Below are 23,296 nucleotides of genomic sequence, written 5' to 3' on the forward strand. Positions count from 1 at the left end.
TCAGTTCCTGATTTGTGGTTTTGAGGTTTCTTTTTAGGGATGACTGTCTGTGGCCAATGCTCTGGAGATCAAGTGGATTTATAAACTGCTGTGCTTATCATTATCTAATGCATACTAAATATCACCAATCTACTAGGTACGGTTTGGAGTAAAACATTTAAATTCTGGTCATTCTTTGCTTTCATTTTCTTATTTTTCGCTTGAGGTATATCTGCCTTAGGTTTTGGCTTTCCTAGGATGAGTAAACAAGATATTTCAATGGCGTGGTCCATGAGCCTTTGGTATGTTGCTGCTTATCTTGACATCCCCTTTCTCTCCATTCCGTATTAGGCATTTTAATGATTATTCCTCTTGTGAATAAATTTGTATCCTTCCAAGCTTAATGTAGGTTTTAGAGTGCATGTTTGAACTTACTCTTTTGGTTGTGAAGTGTTTGTTGATTGAGGGTTGAAGTTCTAAAGGTTTGACCTTTTTTTTTAAGTGAATGGTAACTTGAAGAGACCTACACAGTTCACCATAGTCTGTCTAGAGTAATCAGTTTCTTTTACTTATAAGATGAAATAATTTTTCCTCTGTCTAGCATTCTCACATGGGGGAGCAGTCAACATAAAGAATAGGTTTGCCTAAGTTAGTTTCCTTCTAAGGTAATGGCATATTCAAAAGATGTATCATATCTAACACCATAACAACATTTGTATTAAAGTTTGTTTGCTTACTTTGCATCAGACACCATGCTAAACGCTTTACATTACTATCTATTGCTGCCAGCCACCTCATAAGGTGGCTAAAATCCCCATTTTTAGAGATGAGGAAAGTGAAACTAAAGGACTAACTGAAGCTAAAGTAATCTGCTGAGAATTACACTGGTGGAGCCAGGATTTGAACCCAGGTTGTCTGACTCCAGATTACTAATACAGACGGTTTCTACCATACTTCCATTATATCATTATATTCTTTTTGGAATAAGTTGGGGATATCTCAGTGGCTTCTTTTCTTTCTTTTTTCTTTCTTTCTTTCTTTCTTTCTTTCTTTTTTTTTTTGAGATGAAGTCTCAAAAAGAAAAATCTTTCAGGCTGATCATGAACTCCTGGGCTCTAGTGATCCTCCTGCCTCAGCCTCTAGAGTAGCTGGGATTACAGGCACATGCCACTGCACCTGGCTAATTTTTAAAATAACGTTTTTAGAGACAGAGTCTCACTGTGTTGCCCAGGCTGGAAAAAATCAGTCCATCAGTCATTTTTAAAAAATGGTCTTTTTCCTTTATTAATCTTCAGTGGATGAACACCTGATTGAATATCATCCTGAAAAGTATGACAAAAAGAAATGAATTTGGAAGAGGCCTATGGAGTGGTAGTGTATAGGGTTTTCTCATGGTGATGGATGTGAGTCTTTGGAGTGCGTGTATGTGGGTGTGCATTATGATATGTGAGGAGTGAACAATGTGAAAATAAAAGTTATAAGTAATAAATTTGACATTATAAGAGTCTGAAAGTATAAATAATTTTAAATGATGGATTTGGGATGGAGGAAAGAATAAATTCAGTAGGAAACTTAAAGATAATATGGCTATGGATGGAAAAGTAACAGTATTTGTACAGACTGAGAAATAAATTGTTCCACATAATATGGAAGGTGATGACTTAGGGACCATGACAGTCTAAAAGTCAGATATATAGCAGCATTATTTCTGGGATGTATGAAAAAGACTATAAAACAAAAGGGGGCCGGGTATGGTGCCTTACCCAAATAATCCCAGCACTTTGGGAGGCTGAGGTAAGAAGATTGGTTGTACCCAGGAGTTTAAGACCAGCCTGGGCAACATAGCAAGACCCTGTCTCTATGAAAATAAAATAAAATTAGCTGGGTGTGGTGACATGCACCTGTAGTCCCAGCTACTCAGGAGGCTGAAGCAGAAGAATCCCTTAGCCCATGAATTTGAGACTGCAGTGCGCTATGATCAGGCCACTGCACTCCAACCTGAGCAACAGAGGGAGACCCTGTCTCTAAAAACAAAAAACAAGAGAGTCTGAAAATAAACTTATTATCCTTGGTCTACTGGCTTTAGGCAGTCATGGAAGCCACTGAATAGCTCTTGCAGGTTGTCAGCTTTTTACGAGACAAAAATATATGTTTTCTTTTTCTCTTTCCTTTGTTCCTTTTCCCTTCTTCCTCTCATCTCTCATTCCATTCTCCTCCATTTCTTCTAAACCTTTGTCTTAGGATGTGCATAGGCAGGTGTTGCTTAGCCCTGTTAGCAGCTGATTCCTGAAAAAGGAATATAAGATCTCATGAGGTACTTTTTTTTCTCTAGCAAACATATTTATTTAAGTGAATACTCTTCTTCAGAGTAAGCAGTCTGCTTTGACATCTACTTCTAGTACTACTGCCAATTCAGACTGAGACATACGAAAATGAGTTCTTGCTTGGCTTTGTCACTTCACCTTAGTCACCAGAATCTGAATAAATTTGGGTGTTTGGAAAAAATCAGATCCTCTCTTGAAAGACAAAGATTTGCCACCAAAAAGGATTTTTTCAATATTTTGGGATCCAAAGATAAGTTGTAAAACTGGCAATTGCTCGAATCCTTTGTAAAAATATGGCAGTATCTTTGCCATGTTCTCACCTAAGGGTTATTATTTTGTTTTATTTTTGTGTATCTATGATTGCATTGAACTAGTAGCTCCTTGATGTTCAGGGTTGAGCCTCTTTGGTCCTTTGAGGAATAGTGGCACATTGCCTTTGGAGTGGGATCTTAAGAGTTAAGAGTTGGTGGTGAACCCTAAATCATCCAAAGGAGGAAATTAGTTGGCCAACTCCAGTTTCCGCTAGCATGAGATAGTGTTCTAGAGCAAAGTTTCCAAACTTTTCTGCATTGTGGCACACATAAAAAATGATTATAATTGTGTGGCATACTATAGTCAGGGCCTCCCTGGTTCCCTGAAGCACATCTGTAATCCATTCTTGGCTCACTGGTAAGCTTTGCCCTAGAGCTTTGCCCTAGAGAAAAGGAATATGTTACTCTTTGTGTAATGCCTTCTGTTTGCGTAGCACATAATAATTTACAAAGCATTTTCACATATATTCTCATTTTTACTCCAGTCATGTCGAATAGGTAGACAATATTACCATGTTAGAAATGAAGAAATTGAGATTTCTTCTTTAAGTGTGTGAACAAGGCACACACTTAAAAAGGGATGGATCAGAAATTCAAACCCCAGTGAAAGAGTCCCTGCAGGTTAAGCCAGTGGCCTGTAATCTCCAGGATGGCCAGAACCCTATCTCTCTTGTCTCAGAGTGCTAATTCCAGCATCTAGGGCAGTGCCAGGCACATAGAACCTCATAATAGTTGTGATTTATTGACTGCTACTCTGGTGAGGCATTATGCTTTATAGATACTATCTGTGTATTAGGTTGTCTTATTTTTTGTTAACAAATGACGAAACAGGTACAGAAACCAACAGAAATTATTAGTCCCAGGTTACCCAAGTAATAAAAAGAGAACCACAGGACTCATAACCAAAGTTGCTTGAAAGCTTGTACTCTTTTCACTATAGTGACTAAATAATTCCATGACATTGGGAGTAGAGACTGGGTGTCAGTTAAAGCATCTGATGTTGGTAGTAGGGGATGGTGGTGGTGCTGGTAAGAGAGAGAGGCAAGTGGACTAATAAGTGTTTATCTTTGGCAGTTTTGAGGTAGAGTTCTAGAGATGATACCTGTCTAATAAGACTCCCAAAGTGTTTGGGGTGCAGGTGAGGTAGAAAAGAGAGTAACTTGGGTCATTAGTATTACAGGTACTTCTAACAAAAGGGTTAAAAAATGTAGATCCTCTTCCTGTATGGCTAAATGTTAATTATAGATTATCTCTTAAAGATATGCTTACGGGTGATTTTTATTTTTTCTTTCTGTATTTCCCAGTTATTTTATACTGCATATTAATTACTTTTAAAATTAAAAAATATTTTAAATTATTAAAGTACTACATATTCTTGAAATAAAAATTTAAATAATATTATACACAGATGGAACAGAAGTTTCTTCTGCTCCTTTAATTCCTTCATCCTCCATACCCCCTCCCAGTTTGAAAAGTAAGTTTGGGTGAAATATATGAGGAAGCTCTAAACCTATTCTAATACCATAGCCACTAGCCACATGTGGCTATTTAAGTTAGTTAAAATCAAGTACAATAAAAAATTCAGTTCCTTGCTCATACCAGCCACTTTCCGTGCTCAGTAGCCACATGTGGCTAGTGGTACTTTATTAGACAATAGAGATTTAGAACATTTTCAACTTTGGCCAGCCTTGCCAAACTTTAAAATGCCATATGATTGAGGACATAATTACTGTATTATACCAAGAGTTAAAAAATCTCTGTGTTCCCTGTGGTGCCTAGTAGTTTTTGTTTTAGCTGATGAAATATTATTGCCATGTTCTCATTTTTTTTGTTTTAACTAAATCCAGATGGTAAAAGTCTAAGTCTAATGTTTTTGTTGGATATTCAAGGATTATAGTTAGCTGCTTTTCTAGGATAAAGATGTCAGCTTTATTGAGGACACGAGTGTTTTCTGTCCCTTTTGAGCTCTAGATCTGTATAGTCTGCTGTCTTGTTGACACCCTCTCTTGAATATCTTAATGGTATGTCAAACCCAGTATGTCTAAAACTATACTGATTTCCCCCTCGCTCCCCTCAAAACCTCCTAATATTGGTCCATTCTTTGTTCCTTTTTTCAGTGAAGGAGACCATTATCTTTTCTTTGTAAAATCCAGAAAACTAGGAGTGATCTTTAACTCCCTCTCCCTGATACATCCAATGTGTCCACAAATTTTATTAATCTCACTTTGTAAAGATCTCTTGGATTTTTCTTTTTCTTCCTATTTCCACTTCTACCATTTTAGTTTATTACCATCATCCTGCCTGAAACTTCTGAAATATTCTTCATTCTTGTCTACCCACTTCTGTTTTGGCCCCTCTCTGATCCATTATCCATCCTGAAGGCACAGTGATTTATTCTGAAACACAAATCTGATTGTCACCCTCCTCCTCCTCCAATCCTTTATGGCTTCCCATTGCTTCTAGGATAAAAATAAAACTCCTTCACAATGCTTAGCTTTCCAGCCTCATCTTGTACCATGTTCTACATAACTCTCCACTTCAGCCATGCTGGCCTTTTTTTGAGTCCTTTTTACTTGCCTTGCTCCTGCCATTTTTACTGGGCTTTTTGCACATGCTTTTCTGTCTGGACCATTCTTTTCTTTACTTTTACTTCACTTCACTTGTTAGCTTGTAGTCATCCGTCACACCTCAGCTGAAGTTTTGCATCCTTAAGGAATACACTAACCTTCTAGATGAAGGTAGTAGTATCATACATTTCCCCCAGTTGCAGTTTACATTTATTTGTGTGATTATAAGATTGTCTTTCTCTTCAATAGCCTACAAACTCCATGAAGGTAGGACCACATCTTGTTTTCATTTTTAGCTCATTATTGAATCCCTAATACCTAGTTCAGTGCCTGACACCTAAATATTGACCCATTGAATTTCCAAGTTGATGGTATTATGGATCTCAGTTCATGGAGTTTTATAATAAAAGATTTTAAGTATGAATTTTTATCAAAATAGTAGTACAGGTTGAGCATCCCTAATCCAAAAAACTACAATTTGAAATCCTCCAAAATCTGAAACTTTCTGAGCTGGACATGACGCTGTAAGTGGAAAATCCCACACCTGACCTCATGTAGTGGGTTGAAGTCAAAACTCAAGTGCACAACACTCAGTTTTATACAGCATCCATAAAAGAAAAAATACCCTACCAGCCTCTTTCAGCTACATTATATATTTTTTTGCACACACTCGCATTCCCCCACACAAGCACACTCACAAAGGGTAATAGAATGGCACATGTGTGTAAGAAAATGATCATTTATTGCTAGCATATAAATTCAGAGACAGGAATGATGGTGATGCCAAACTGCTGCAGATTGTCCATGTGAGTGGCTGAGATAGTGACACCTTTGTTTTCAGATGGTTCAATGTACATAAACTTTGTTTCATGCAAAAAATTACTTAAAATATTATATAAATTATTTATTTAAAATATTATATAAATTACTTTCAGGCTATGTGTATAAAGGTGTATATATTCATTCATTAATGAATTTCATGTTTAGACTTGGGTCCCTTCCCCAAGATATTCCATTATGTATATGGAAATATTTGAAAATCCAAAAAAATCTGAAATGTGAGACATTTCTGGTCTCAAGCATTTCACTTAAGGGATACTCAACCTATAGTTAAATTGCCAGCTGTTTTTTTCAAATGAATGGAGATAAATTATTAATAGTCATTAAAATATGGCACAATATTCATAGATTATTTTATAATAAACTCTTATTTTTGATGATTTTAGATTTACAGAATTATTGTGAAGGTAGTATAGAGCTTCCTGTATTCCTCAAACCCAGTTTCCCCGATTAACATATTACATTAGTATGATACATTTGTCACAATTAATGGACTAATACTGCCACATTATTATTAACCATGTTACATTTCGTGGTCATGTGTCTTGTTGTTTTGACGGTTTCTCATATTCCTTGTTTTTGATTACAAGTTGATAGTTTTGAAGAATACTGGTCAAGTATTTTGGAGACTGTCCCTCAGTTGGGACTTGTCTGATGTTTTCGTCATGATTAGACTGAGTAATGTGTTTTTGGGAGGAACACCACAGGGGTAAAGTGCCATTCCCATCACATCATATCAAGAGTGCATACTGTTAATATGACTTAGCACTGGTGATAGTAACCTTGATCACCTGGCTAGAGGGAGTATTCATCAGGTTTGTCCACTGTAAAGTTACTCTTTTTCTCCCTCCCTTTGCATGCTGTACCTTTTAGAATAAAGTCTCTATGTGAAGCACAAAATTAGGGAATGGGGAATTATGTTCCATCTCCTTAAGGGTAGAGTAACTACATTAATCTTTTAGAAATCTGCTGTAAGGGATATTTGTCTCTTCTCTCCCATTTATTAATTCATTTGTTTATATCTGTATTGACTCATGGATATTTATTTTATACTTTGGGTTATAATGCAGTAGTACTTTATTTTTTTTGCTCAAATTGTTCCAGCTTTGGCCATTGGAAGCTTTTTTAGTTGATTCCTATATTCCTTTGATATACGCCCATCATTGTGAGATTTTTTATTGTTATTTTGTTTGTTTGTTTGTTTGTTTTTGAGCACTTTTTTAACTTTCTGGCACTGATGAGGTACTCCAGGGTCATCTTGTATGTTACCTGTGCCAGGTCTAGAATCATCCATTTCTCCAAGGAGCATTGATTCCTTTTATGGAGAATGGCATTTAAAACCAATAACTGGGCACCATGTGTGTTCATTGCTATTGAGAAGTCATTGCTTCTAGGCCCTCTTAGCAGATACAGCAAGGAAATATATGTGTATACAGTCTTGTGTATATACATATATCTAGAAATAGTTCTATATGTAATCATCTGTGTCTACATTATATTCTTAGATTATTTACTATGATTTGTTTTCCATTGAAAAACTTACCCATGAATATTGAGGGATTTATTTTATATGGTTTTGGGAGTTTAGTAACAGAATTAAAGTAACTCTCCAATTTCATTGCTAAGGGAGAAAAGCAGTTCAAATAATACCAAATAACAGGTACTGTGTTTGATTTTGGAATGAAATCAATGACAACAAACACTAAAAACAGATGACCACCTCTCTTGCTTCTTGGTTGGCTTCACTGCTTATGGTTTGGAACTCAGCTAGCCATCTATGATGAATGAGGCCATAGTACACTGAATAATTTAGAGTTTATTTACAGCTAGTTTTCTTTTCAGAGGGTAATTTAGTTTTGAGGGTCTTATTACTCATTAATTTCTCTGTAACATGGTCTGAATGGGGAAATTAAAAAGACTTCTCCAAACAGTTAATTTTGTTTCTTGGTTAAGAGTTGATTATGGTGGTGGGGATAGACATAGTTGAATATCTGTTAGATTGACTTTTAAATTGTTTCTAATTACTACATATAATTAATGGCATTTTGTCAAGGTTTTCTACTTTTGAATTTTCTAGACTGATGTATTTATCTTAATGAGCAACCTGAACTTAATTTATCAGTATCTAAAATGACATATAGGTATCTAGCAAAATAGCTTTTACAGATGTCAGATAGCTGTTGATATAAAGACAGAAGCATTATGTAAATGATTCTGTTTTAACTTATTTCTTTTTATTTGGTTATTCTATTTACGAAAAAATTTGATACACTTTGAACATATTGTGTGGTAAGCCGTTTCAGTTCAATGACATTTGCATTAGACTATAGGGAAAAGGATTTTTTTTTTTCTATGTTAGTAAAACTATCATAGGAAACAAAATTGTTTTGACTAAAACAGAAGGCTTTATATTTTGGATATTATTTTCAGCTTTAAGCATGTAGTTATTTAATGGAGTCATGATCTATTTTAGCTCAATTTTATATTATAAACAGTTCAACTTGAAAATTAATATTGAATTATGAAATAAAAACACATCTTTGCCAAGTTTCAAGTTGTTATCTTGATATAAGCACTGTTTCTGAATGTAAACCTATTTTCATTGTCATCTCTAAAAATCCAGTAGGTTTCTGGATATTGTAAAGGTGTTGAATATAGATGTAATTGTGTACATTTTGGAATGTTTTATTTTGAATTATGAGTTTTGTTATAGTTTATAAAAGATACTTTCCTATTCAGACCTCAGGGCTATTTTGGGACCTACAAATAAATGTGACCCCTGGTAGCTTCAATTCTTGATATTCAAAAGTTTAATACTCTTTAAGTTAAATATAATATGGTATTATTTAGCAGAAAGAATGTATTTTTTCCTTTTAACTTCTAACAAATTCTGTATCTAACGTTTAAAAAGTATAGAAAAAAGATGTGGTAATGTAAAGATATGGGGAAATTGTGTCTAAAGAATTAAAAATCACTTGCAAAATAAACGTATTATGGTAAAATAAAAATACAGGTCATATCAGTCTCTTCCCATTTATCCATGAACGAGACAAGATGGGCATATTCTGTTGGATTCCATCAAAAATGAAAGAAATAGCACCACTTTCTTTAGTCTCTGGAATAGCAATGATTTAACGGTCTAAAACTAAGAAAGATCCCCCTTTTTGCTCTTAGTGTTCTATATTTACCTCTTTAGTATTGTTCTTGACTCACCAGTCAGAACTCCTTGATTCCATACATTATTATTTATAGTACTTGCCAAACTCTTTTGCTGAAGTACCTTTGGAAAGAATCCTCCGATAGATCCTTTAGTATTAGATTTCTAAGTCTTTAAACTCAGTGTTGTTGGGAAGGCGTTTTTTTATTTTTTCTGGTATTCATGGAGTCTTTTGTTTCCTCTTATCCTTAGGAATCCTGGCAAACCTCCTACCCTCTCTTTCCTGGATTCTAAAAAGACCCTAAATGCACTTAAGAATTGTAGAGTATAAAATTCTCCCTCATCAAATCTGGGAAAAGTTCTTAAATGGTTTCTTTCTGTATAGATTGTCTACTCAGTTTATAGAAATCAAAATGTCATTGTTATAATAAAGTCAAAACAGCCACAAACAATTGGATGAATTATAAGCTTCATGTTATATTATTGTGCATTTTAATAAATGCTAATTAGTAATTCACTTTGTAGGTCTTTGATTCTTATACTCATTAGTTAATGAATACCTTTGGCTGATTTATATTAATAGAAGCAGAACCCTAGAGATGACTTAAGACATTTTTGGCCTCCAATATAACTGACCTGTGAGGTCTGAACATTAGTGGTAGTTCTGTAGTAGTAGTTTATCATTCTGTTTTAAGGACAACTTTTAAAAATAACTAAATTCATGTAAAGATCAGAAAATCTGTATCTTAAACAGCACAAATTACAAGTTATTAATGTTTTAAATCTTATCACTCCCATGTATTTTAGTTATCAAAGTTATAAACAAGCAAACCTTTAAAAAGTAAAGGAAGTAGATCAGAGCACCTAAAGAATATGAATAACATAGATTTAGTACCTATATCTGTAGTTCTCAGAACTTTGATTTCGTGTTTCTTTATCTGCCTTGAGTATTTGGTCTTCTCTAGAGCTGAATGATAATGATAATACAGTAGTCCCCCCTTATCCTCCAGGGATATGTTCCAGGATTCCTAGAGGATGCCTGAAACCATGGGTAGTACTGAACCTTATATGCACTATATTTTTTCCTATACATACATCCCTATGATACAGTTTAATTTATAAATTTGGCATAGTAAGGGATTAACAACAATAAGTAATAATAAAATAGAACAGTTATAACAATATACTTGTCTTAGTCCTATTTGTATTGCTCTAAAGGAATACCTGAGGCTGAGTAGTTTATAAAGAAAAGAGGTTTATTTGGTTCATGGTTCTGCAGGCTGTACAAGAAGCATGGTGCCTACATCTGCCTGGATTCTGGTCAGGGCTTGAGGATGTTTCCACTCTTGGTGGAAGGCTAAGGGGAGCCAGTATGTGCAGACATCACATGGAGAGGGAGGGAGAGGAAAGGAAAGGAGGTTTTAACTACCAGCTCTGCTGGGAAATAATAGAGCAAGAATTCACTCAATCTCAAGGGCACCAAACCATTCAGGAGGGATCTGCCCCCATGACCCAAACACTGCCTATTTAGGCCTCCAACATTGGAGATCAAATTTCAACATGAAGTTTGGAGGGGTCAAATATCCAAACCATAGCGATACTGTAATAAAAGTTATGTGAATGTGCTCCCTCTCTTTCTCTCAGAATATCTTATTGTACTGTACTCACCCTTCTTGTGATGTGTTGATCTGTTAACTGAGATAGCTGCTAAGTGACTAAGGGTGGTAGCATATACAGTGTGGGACTGAGCTGGATGGTGTGAGATTTCATCATGCTACTCAGAAGGGCACGCAATTTAAAACATGTGAATTGTTTTTTTCTCGAATTTTCCATTTAACATTTTTGGACCACGATTGACAGTGGATAACTGAAACTATGGGAAGCTAAATTGTGGATTGTGAGGGTGGGAGAACTACTGTATTTTCCTAATTGGTTCTACTATTTAATATAGGGGAGCAGATGATAACTCCTATTTCACAAGAAAGTAAAAAAATAGCAAAAATGAACTGCTTTAACTTTCTTCCATTTTTCATTTCACTCTTCAGTATCTCTACAGGTTTCTTCTTCCTTTCATTCTGGCCTCAGTGGAAGAGATTTCCTCCTTCTATCTGAAGGGTAATTCCTCTGCCTTTGCTCAGAATTTCATACTGTTTAAAAGAAAACTTATTTTTATCTAATTTTAGACTTGAAGAACAGTTGCAAAAATAGTACAGAGAGTTCCCTTATATTCTTCACCTCATTTCCCCTAAAGCTAACATTTTACATAACCTTATGATATTAAATACTAAGAGAAGGAAATTAACGCTGGTATGATATTATTAATTAAACTGCAGACATTATTAGAATTAAACCAAATTTTCAACTACTGTTCTTTTTTGGTTCCAAGATCCTATCCAGGAACCCACATTGAATTTAGTTATTTCTCCATAGTCTCTTCCAATCTGTAAGTTTCTCACACTTTCCTTGTCTTTCATGACCATGACACTATTGAAAAGTACTGATCAGTTATTTTTTTAGGGTGTCTGTCAGTTTGGGTTTGTCCAGTGTTTTCTCATGATTGGACTGAGCTTTTGCATTCTTGGCAAGAATACCCCAAAAATGATGTTGTGTCTTTCTCAGTGCACTGTATTAAGGGGTTTATGATGTTAATATGTCTTACTAACTTGTGATTACTTGATCACTTGGTTGAGTGTGCTGAGTTTTTCCACTAGAAGCTACTGTCTTTCCCTTTTTAGTTGATAAGTAGCTTGTGAAAGATACTTGGAGACTATAAATCCTGTTTTTCCTCAAACTTTTGCCCTCTAATTTTAGCATCTATCAAGTGGATCTTGTCTGAACATTTATTACGGTGATTCTGTTTCCCTCTTTCCTTCCTACATATATTAATTGAATTAGTAATTCAATTAATTACTGTGTTCTATTGTGAGGAAGAATGGTCTCTTCTCCTCCATTTACTCATTTATTGGACTCATTAATATTTGTTTTATTCTGTATGGTTAAATCCAGTACTATAATTGATTTTGTTTCTCAGTTTGTTCCAGCATAGACCATTAGGGGCTCTTTTAGTTTTGCTCTTGTGTTCTTTCAACAAGCCCCCACTTTTTTTTTTAAAGTTTTTGTTATTTTGTAATACCATATCAGTATGTGAAAATTACTCTGATTCTAAGAGTCAGAATTATTACAAAATATACAGTATATCCAGAGAAGTGTCACTCCCTCCCTATCTCTGCTACCCTGTTTCCATTCCCTTCACTTCCCACTTCTTTCTACTCCTTCCTTGCCTGTCACAGGTAGATAAGCTGTCTCCTTAGTTTCTGGTTTGTCCTTCCTGTATTTTTGTTCCGGTGAGCAGAAATGTGTATTTTCTTGTATCCCCCTTTATTCTTATATGAAAGTAGCATGTAATAGGTTTTTTTTTTTAGACTTTGCTTTTTTCAATTAACAAAGTGTCCTAGAAATCACTTCATATCATAGAGATCTTCCTCATTCTTTTTTTTCCCCCCATAGTTACACAGCTTGGATGTACCATAATTTATTCAGTCACTTTCCTATGTTTCCAGTATTTTACAATTACAAAGAAAGCTGCAATGTGTGTATGTTTTTGTGTAGTTGGAGGTGTATTCCCAGGGTAGATTCCTAGAAGTGGAATTGCTGGAGCCAAAGGTAAGTGCATATGTGATTTTATTAGGCATTGTCAAAGTTCCCTCCACAATGGTTGTACCAGTTTGATCAGCAATATGTGATAGTACCTGTTTCCCCTCACATCCTCATTAACAGAATGTTTTGTCATACTTTAAAATTTTTGCTACTCTAATAAGTGAGAAAGGGTATCTCAGTGTTGTTTTAATTTGCATTTTTCTAATTTTGAGTGAGTTTGAGAAGTTTTTATATATTTAAGGGTCCTTTTAGTATCTTTTTTCATGAACTGACTGTTCATGTCTTTTTCTGTCTTTTTATTTTGGCCCTTTTCCCCTGTTTTTTAAGACTTCTTTATATATTAGGGATATTAGCCTGTTGTGGTATATGTTGTGAATATTTCATCCTAGTTTTTTAGTTGTTTTTTGACTTTGCATATACTGTTTGTTGTATAATTTTAAAAAATGTTATGTAGTCAAATTTATTAGTATTTTCTTTTATTGTCTCTGGATTCTGAGTCAGAATACCAACTTTAAAGCACAGTTCAACCATGTTTTTTTCTAGTACTTTATATGGTTTCATTTTTTACATCCAAATTCCTAGTCCATTTGTAGTTTATTGTGTATGGTGTGAGACACAGTTCTAATTTTACATTTTTTCAAATGGCTACCTAATTTTCCTGACACCATTTATTGAAAAATCCATCTGTACTTCAGTGATTTGAGATGCCACCTTTGATATATACTAAATTTCTTTGTATGAATATATTTAGGTCTAATTCTAGACTTTTTATTCTGTTTCACTGGTCTCTTTGTTCATGTGTTAGTCCCACACTGCTTTAATTATAGATGCTTTTTGGTATGTTTTAATGTCTGATAAAGGTAGTCTCCCTTGTGGTTTTCCTTTTTCAGTGTTTTCTTAGCTATTCTTGCATGTTTGATTTTCCATATCAACTTTAGTATCAACTTGCTAAACTTTATAAAATAGTTTGTTCATATTTTTATGCATCTCATTGAATTTATTAATATAAATTAATTATATATAAATATATATTTATTAATATAAATTAAGGGAGGAATAACATCTTTATAATGTTGTCATCCTAAGAACAGAGGATATCTTTTCATCTGTTCAAGTAATTTTTCTCATATAGTTTTTACACATTGTTTAGTTTATTCCTAAGTATTTAATCTTTGTTGCTATTGTAAATGTGATTTTCTCCCCCATTGTGTTTCCTGATTATTGTTTTTGTATGTGAAGGCTATTCATGTTTATGTGTTAATTTTGTGTCTTGCTTAATTTACTGAATTCTTTTATTTTTGAGTTAGTTTTAGTAGTAATTCTTTGGGGTTTTTCAGACATACTATTATATCATATTCATATAGAGATACTATTACTTCTTTACCTGTTATTCCTCAAATTGATTTGTCTTACCTAGTTGGATTGGCTAATATCTCTAGTACAATGTTGAGTAGTAGTGGAGATGGTGAGCATCTTTGCTTTGTTCCTGATCTTAGTGGAAATGCCTCTATTATTTATTTATTAAATAAGATAATGGCTATATGATAAAAATGTATATATATTTTATCATATTGAGAAAATACTTCTTAATTCCTATTTCCTTGAGTGTTGAATTTTGTCAAATACACTTCATCTCAGTGTGTATGGAGAAAATTGTACGTTTTTCCTTTTAGATTTAGGCATATGGTATATATTAATAGATTGTCTATTTGAATCAATCCTGTACCCCTGGAAAAAAATCCCACTCAGTCACATTTTATTATTTTCTTAATATGGTATTGGATTCTGTTAGCAAATAGTAAAATTGTTCCCTCCAGTGTATTTCAAGAGTAAACATGTCTTTTCTTTGCATTATAGTAGCTAACATGGTACTTATTTATTTGTGTATCTGTCTCCCTGATTATATTCAGGATGTTTTTAGAACCTGAACTAGATTTTACTCTTCATTACCCTTAGTGCCTAGCAGAGTTATTCATATATAGTTGCATTCTCTAAATGTCATTGAATAAGTTAGAAGCAGAAATAACCTATTAAACTTTTATTGAATGAAATCTTAGTATCATGTTTCACTTAGATAATAAGCAGTCACATCTGTTATCAATACTAAGGAGCACTGGCCATGAAGATGGGAAAGACCTGAGTTCTAGTCTGGTACTTCGTTTTATGTAGGCCACAAATAACTGACATTTTGGCTTCAGACATCTTTGGATCACAGTTTTTTCATCTATCAAAGCAAGTTGACACTCTGATCTTTTAAATTCTGTTTCATATCTAAATGATTTTATGAAATTATTTTTTAATCACTGAGGTATCCACTTTTATATTTTGCATAAGAATTTTTCTGAATTTTTGTCTTTAGAATTGTTTATCTGTTGTAATCAATAGATATGCACACGATTATAGATAGTTTTGAAAAGCAAAGTCTGACTACAAATAAATTAGTTCTCTTATGGGATATTTGTAAGAATGTCACTGAGATGATAACAGCTCTTTTAATGAAATTATTTAATGTGTGCCCAACACATTTTACTTTTAGGTATGTCTGACTGCAGCAATGATACTACATTTCTTGGTGCATCTAAACAAGCTACAGAAGAAGTCAAGTCTAATTCTGAGGTGATTGGGTGGTATTTATATTGTTTTTTGAAGTCAGCCCATCTCAATCAAGGTGTTAGACTGTCCAAATTGACTTAATTGGCTTAAATGTGCCATTCAAAATAAACTCTTATACATGTAGTCACAGGAAAGGGGGGAAGGGAAAAGAGCTTTGTAATGACAATTAGGCTGTCATTTGCCTTGGGACATCTGAAATTCTAGAATATAGCTTATTTGTCACATAAAAATGAACATAAAAGCTATAGGTCAAAGTATAGTTTTCTATTTAAATATGAAATATGACAATGGCTGGCAGTTTCTATTGAAGTATAAGTAGTAGTATGCTCACATTTTGAGCCCATCCACTCCCATATTCCCTCTCTAGTTTGATATGCTTTAGAGTCTAGGTGCAGAGCTTTTGAAAAACTGCTGAGTTCTGGACTTCGCTTTGAACTTGCTGAATCTAAATCTGCAGTGGTAGACACTGGGCCATGTGTATTTTTTCTTTTTGAAAGTTCTACAGGTTATTCTGATATATACCACCTAAGAACCACTGTTTCAATTCATTAGAATAAGGAGAAGGAGATTAAGCAGTTAGTTTTGCATTGACTTCAAGTCAATAGATGTTTTTTGAATACCTAATACTAGTAATGCTGCTTATATTTATAGTGCTTTAAGATTTACAGAGTAGTATTTTCATATTATCTCATCTTGATCTTTAGAATAATTCAGTATAATTCAATTAGGTAAGTAAAACAACTATTTTTTCTGTTTTTTAGTTGAACAAATTTAACTTTCAGAGAGATGGTGACTGATTTAGAGGAATTGGTAAGGCTGGAACACAACATGAGGTCTTCTGACTCCAATTGTGGGTGTTTCTGTACCAATTTGCTACCTGTTTATGTGACACAGTGCTAGGCCATCAATTAAACCAAGATACTGTGAATCTGTATGGTAAGCTTTAATGTAGGATTTAGAACTGAATTATTTTCTTTTAATATAAAAATCAAAGATGAGTTCTGATTGGCAAAATATGTATTATTTATGGAGAATTCAGGATTCTTTGTGACTTAAAATAGCTTGGCTGTTTACCATTTGGCAAAGCAGTGTTCTGGTTATATATATAGTCCTAAGAAACTAGAGAATTATGTATACTGTACTTAGTTGATGGATTCATTTTGTTTATGATTAGATCTCTGAATCTATACTGTTGTGAGATGATTAGGGGAAGTTTGATGCATATGTGCTACGGGAAAGATTGACAAGCCCAGCCAATGATGGGATTCATAATAATAAATGAAAATATTCCACTAGTGGTTTACCACTGTGAGTTTTGTCTATGTGAATGTCACTCTTGTAGATGCTAAACTAGAAATTTTCTGCTCAGTAGAGAGTTTAGCCTGGATGACAGTGATCTGAAGGAAACTGTTGCCAAATAATTGATTGTTCAAATTTGTCTGTAAATTAACATGAAAATCCGTATTAGGCATTCCCTGTGTTTTTAGCCACACTCAAATGTGTAGCATCCATAGGGAATTTTGTAATTAAAAAAAAAAGACCAGGTACTTGAATATAAAATGAATTTATGCCCCATTTTAAAAGCATTATATGAGTTTACAGTTAACCAAAGTAGGATTTAAGAATATTTTATAACTTTAAAACTCCTAATTTATTGGCACTCCACTAATTTAAACCTGCTTTTTCAAATTTTATGGGTCAGTTTTGTTTATAAGAAGAAACAATAGCCTAAATAGACAGCATTTGTTGAGGGTCTATGAGGTACCAGGCATTTTATTAGGTTTTGCATATGTAATCTCATTTAATGCTCCAATAACCCTGTTGAGATCTTCTCTCCATTTTTATAGATTAGGCAACTAAAACGTGGAAGGGTTAACATAGCTGTTAAGGAACAGAGCTATGATTTGAGCCTAAATGAAAGTGGAAAAGATGAATAAATTTAAGAAACTAAATAGAAAAAAATTATCTAAAAGTTGAAGCAAGAAATTTGGGAAACAAACAGATACAGTATATTTTTAATAGCAATGACAATAAAAGCAAGTATGCAAAGAAGTTGTGCTAGATATTTATTAGTTTATTTTGAGAGTATAGTCTGAATTCTTCTTTCTGTTTGCCCTTCAATATTGTAACACTAGAATATATATCAATTTCTAATATTTGAGAAAAATATACAAATATTTGCATTCTTTCATGTAACTCAGAGGTCTAAAAAGTAAATTCAGTACAGATCCTGCATTTAAGGTACCTATTCATTAATACAGGAAATTAAAAAAAATAAAATGCAAAATAATAATAATGCCTTTATAGTGGTACAGATTAAGCATTGTGGCAGTTCAGAGGCATATCAGCCAGGAATATCAGTGAAGGTAGCATTTATACTGAGTTTTATAGCACAGGTAGAATTTGAGCACATGAGTGCTTATGATCACTGCTTGAGTAAAGGCATAGAGAAAGGAAATTCAGAAACATATAGGGAAGAATAAGTAATAGTTTAATTTCATAGGATATCTGAAGAAGCATAATTGGTGGAAAGAAGATGGTTCAGATCATGGAAGGATTTTGGATGTCAACTTAAAGAGTTGTAGCCATACTGGGGAAGGAGACAGACATGTTAGATATATACATGTTTTATAATGTAATGTAAAATGGTATTTACTGCTATAAAGCATGATGGGGGCTACAGAGTGATGAAGAGTGCTAATTTACATAGGGTGGCCAAGGAAGGCCCTTCTGAGGGGATGATGTTTTAGCAGAAACCTGAATGAGATGAGGGAGAGAGGCATGTGAAAATCTGGGAGTAAAAACCTACAGCAAGAGTGAAAATAAGATTGGTGTGTTTGAGAAACAGTGGAGAGGACTCTGGCTGGAACTGGGTGTCAGTGAGGATAGAGTGGGAGGAATGTTGTTCAAGAGATAGCTAGCGGCTAAGATTGGCTTGACATAGAAATGAGAATGACGGGCAGAAAATGAGAAACACAAGATTTGAAATGCAGTATTCAGGTAGCAGGTAGCTGAAAATATAAGACAAGTTTGGAGTTTATACTAATAGTTTAAACATTGCTTAAGAAAAATTTACAGCATATGTAAAAAAGGACAAAATAGTAAACAAATTCCCATATATTCATTATCTGGCTTCAATAATTATCTGGATTTTGCCAGTTTGCTTCATCTTCCTATAAAAGCTATGCAGTTGCCAAGATAGATAGTATGAAGAAAAAAACCAAGGCTACAAACAATTAATATTTATACTCATATTTCAACTCTGTTTTGATCATGGTCTGTTTTAGAAAAGTGTAGTTAGGGCAGCCATACCAACAAACTTATGAAGAGTAGCTATGCTGGTAAATAAAATACTAGTGTTGTTGGAACTACTCCAGTATTTGTTCTATTGGTCTTGAGCTGAAATCAGTATGCTATAGTTATAACATCTTTATATGATGTTTTCATATTATATAGTAGTTTTACATTTGATTTTCACAATAGCTGTTTTAAAGGTGAGGTTAATAATTCCATTTTATAAATAAGGAAATTGAAAGTTACAGAAATAAAGTGACTTCTATAAAGTATAAAAATGGGGCGCAGTGCCTCATGCCTGTAATCCTAGCACTCTGGGAGGCCGAGGCGGGAGGATTACTTGAGGTCAGGAGTTCAAAAAGGGGCAGAGCTGGACCCTAAGTCCATGTCTCTAATATCTTGATTAGTTCTCCTTCATGCAATGGGCTTATTCACCTAATACTCTGAACCATGCTGAATTAACACTTTGTAATAAACACATTAACACTTTTTAAAGAAGGTTGTATTTTTACTAATACAGAAGGAAATTTCAAAGACTATTTGAGTTATAAATTTTAATATAGTGCTTCCTTTTTTATAGGCAAAAGTCTGAATAATTTCATCTGACACAGAAGGTATTTGTGCTTTTTGGTATTGGAACAAAATATGGTCTTTATTGACATGCATAATTAGTCTTCGAAGCACTGCGATCTTCATTATCTGAAGCCATAACTAGAACTGTTAAGGTTGAATTGGCTTCTCTTCTTTCTTTTCTTCTTTTAGTGTTTACTTTCTTCACTGCTTTGTCTAAAATTGACTGAAATTAAGAATTTAATCCTTTAAGTTAGAAGAATTGATAGCAGGACAAAATACCTACTGAAGCATTGGAAATATTTCACAGTACTTTTTATTGCATTTTCAAATAACTTTAAAAAAATAGTAGATTTAAGAAACAGCTGGAAAAACATTAAGTGCATTATTATACAACCTTGTTTTTGCTTGTTCAGTAGTAAACTGCACTAAAGAACAATGTTAAAGGTGTGTGTTTTAGTAGATATAATGGTTTATATAGTTCCACAAGTCTAAGTAAGGCTAAGACAGGTTCCTTTAGCTCCCGTCTAGAAAGTTTCTACATTGTTTCTAAGCATTTTAGAAATGAAGTTTCACTATGAATAATTTAGTGTATTGATAATAGCAAGAAACTTATTTCTAGCATGCCTTTCTTTTGCATTAAGATGTTTTTTAGTCTTTGGATAAGCCTTTGTTAATGATGCCTCTCATATTTTCCATATGATATTCACCTATAAATGTTAAACTGTCAAATGTAAAGTCTTTTGTTATATTAATGTCAAGGTATATTTTCAGGATTTGAAAAACATAAGTAGTACAAGAAAAAGATTCTGTGAGCTTTTTTCTTTTAGCCCTACATCTTGGGCAGCTACAGACAGGGCTTTAGACTAGGAGTTGAATTGTCAGGGAGGAAAGTTACTATGTATCCTGAGGATAAAGATAAAGTTAGTAAAGATTTGTCCACTGTCCAAATTGGCCAGTAGAAAGAGAGTGGGGGAGAGTATGGTATGTATGAGAAGCAGCTAGAAATAGAAATAGGCTCATAAGCAGTTTTATGAGCCATGTTATCACTATTGTAGTGCTGAGAAAGTTTGCTGGAATGCTGTTTGGTCCACCAAAAGAAGCCAGGGGAGAGCTATTCTCCCCCAGTGCAGTTGCAATCGGTTATATTTATGACATTTTGAGCAAGTATTAAGTCCCATGGGGCCAGCTAGTCTAAGAAGCAATTTATAGCATCAGGCTATTTACAGAGTTTCTCAACTTGACATGACTGACATATTTGGCTGGATAATTTTTTACTGTGGGCGATTATCTGACAGCATTGTAGAATGTTTTGTACCATCCCTGGCCTCTACTTTCAAAATGCCAGTAGCACACCATCCCCAGCTGTAACAACCAGACATTGCTAAATGTTGGGGGAGGTCAAAATCCACACCCCACCTACCATGTGTTTGAGAACCAATGAGCTATCAGGATCAATGGTAGCACATGCATATTTTCTGGCAGTTGATGCCATTTTCAACAACAGGCTTGTTATCCTGGAACTCCTGATTCCTGGGTGTCCTAGTTTAATTCTGCAACTGCCAAGTGCTAAGAGAAGGAGGTTCCTGGATGTAGCTGTCTCTAGGGCTCTTGTATTAGCAGAAAGCCCTAATGATATAAATGGAGATGATGCTTCAATCTTGAGTTGTTGGAAGTGAACAGACTGAGTAAATTAAGACAGGTGCCACTCTTTAACTGTGGAGGATGGTTTAGAAGTAGAAGAAATAATAGTACAATTTGTCAACATTAAGAAAGTAGTGGGTTTGATTCATATAAATGTCCAAATGTATATATATAGGTTGGAAGGGCCTGTTGATATTTTTCAGTCACTTTTGGAGAGGCAGCGTAATGTGGGAGTTAAAAACTCAAACCAGTTTGCCAGGTTTGAATCACCAGCTCCTAATCTTTCTGTTTTCTTACCTGTGAAGTGTGAATAATAATGGTACCTAGGTCCCAGAGTTGTTATGAGGTTAAATGAGATAATGCACATAAAGCAAGTGGAATTACATTAGTTAATATGTGAAAAACACATAGAACAGTGTCTGACGCATAGTAAGTACTCATTAAGTGTTAGCTCTTACTGTTGTAGGGCTTCATAGGCAAGAGGATGCATTATTTAAATTAATTAAATTCCTTAAATTAAATTAGTTAAATTCTTTAACCTTTCTCAGCCTCAGTCTCCTCATCTGTTAAAATTGGGAAAGTCATTTATCTCATGGGGCAGTTGTGAGGGTTAAATGAAATAATTTCTGTAATGTGCTTAGCACAGTGCCTGGCATGTAGTAAACATTCAGGAAAGGCCAACTTTTTAGTGATTACTGTTGGTATTAAAATAGGGAACCATGAAGCAATCAAACAAGTTTCATAGCACTCTGACATTCTGAAAACTTGCTAGACCATTTCAGAGTTATCATTTGATACTCAAAGGCATTCATAAAAACATTAGAAGACTATTTTCCATTTATGTACTTACTGATTGTAAGTCTGATATCAAGGTCTTATGTCGCAAGCAGTTATGAAACCAGCTCCAGCTCATTTACTCAGAAAAAGGATTTACTAAGAGGATGTGAGGTAGCATAGAGAATTTTCAGGAGGGTTGGAAAACCAGGTTCCAGGCTGCACATGTATGAAAGTTGATCCAAATCGTGGTTCAGCTATGGTCCAGTGAGGGTGCCAGATTGCTTAGCACCAGATGTAGCAGTGTGCACTGACAGTACCCCTAGTTTTGGTGACTGATGGATGCTGCCACTAGTGCTATGGCCACAACTGACCCAGGAATTTGATCTTGTTGCGGTTATTGTTGCTCTTTTTTGCACTAGTTTCTGATTCTAAGTCTGGGGCAAGTGCTTTTGATTTGGTAGAGCTTAGGTCATAATGGCAGTGCCTTAGAGCTTGGGAAACAAATAATAATATTAGCACATATTATTAACATATATTAACATTAATGTTAATAACATTAACATATATTAACATATATAACACTTATTGTATGCCAGGCACTTTCTAAGAACTTCATATATATTTTATTTGATGCCACAACAATGCTATGAGGTAGGTGCTGCAATCATTTTACAGATGAGGAAAGAGAACTTTAGGAATTTGCCTGAGGTTCACAGCTAGTAAATGGAGGAGCCATGAATTGAACCCAAGCAATCTAGCTCCAGATATTTGCTTGCTTATCAAATATTTTGAGCTTTTATATAATACAAGGCAAGCTCTGCCTTTCTCCAAGCCTCACAGTGTGAGGCTTTTCCCAGCTTTGGTTGGGGATGGGGTTGGGCAGCCAAAAACAATGAGATGTATGTAATACTTGCTATCGTTGGACTTGGCAAACCAGTTATGCTGTTTTAAAAGATAAAAGATGAGGAACAGAGGGATTTTTTTTTTCTTCATGATTACTTTTTATGCTCTGCCATTCTTTAGATACTTGCTGTTCTTTAGATCCTCTCCTAGAGGCAGTACTTCTGATTTTCAGACTCTAGATCAAACAGGGAATATATTGTTTATAAATGATACTTCGAAACTATGCAGTCATTTTTATAGTGAAAGAGTATTGGTGTAATTTATTTTTTGTGGGCGAGACATATTTTGGAAAATGACAAACTTCTTTTGGTGCTGGGTTTTGGAGTGGCAAGTCAGTCCTTGTAGTTGGGCACTGTGATCAGGGTCACACACCTCCCCCCACAAGACTAGTGTGGTTGCTCTGTGGGTAGATTTGGGGCTTGCAGGAAAAATACATCCTCTGTTATTAGAGATAATAAAATGGAATTTTACCTTTTTTTCAAAATAAACCAACAGTTTATTGAGGCAAAATTTACATATAACATAAATGCACTCATTTTAGATATATGGTCCAATGGGTTTTGCCAAATGTATTACTATAAACTTGGGAAGCCATAATCATAGTCAAAATACAGATATGTCCATCACCCTAAAATTTCTTGTACTCCTTTGCAATCAGTT

At 34.4% G+C, this 23,296-nt stretch overlaps 1 protein-coding gene across 6 annotated transcripts in view; it reads left to right on the forward strand.

Moving 5' to 3' along the window:
* Positions 1-23,296, forward strand: part of ARFIP1 (ARF interacting protein 1) — an 83,947-nt gene that overhangs the window by 1,878 nt on the left and 58,773 nt on the right. For 2 of the 6 annotated variants that reach the window (XM_069492884.1, XM_069492885.1), the window contains exon 2: positions 15,372-15,451. The exons of the other annotated variants lie outside the window; for them this stretch is intronic. In XM_069492884.1, the coding sequence (XP_069348985.1) occupies positions 15,374-15,451 (78 nt within the window). In that variant the 5' untranslated portion in view covers positions 15,372-15,373. The remainder of the gene's footprint in view (positions 1-15,371; positions 15,452-23,296) is intronic. 6 annotated transcript variants of the gene reach the window in all.

This window comes from Eulemur rufifrons, chromosome 18, assembly GCF_041146395.1.
Source record: "Eulemur rufifrons isolate Redbay chromosome 18, OSU_ERuf_1, whole genome shotgun sequence".
NCBI lineage: Eukaryota > Metazoa > Chordata > Mammalia > Primates > Lemuridae > Eulemur > Eulemur rufifrons.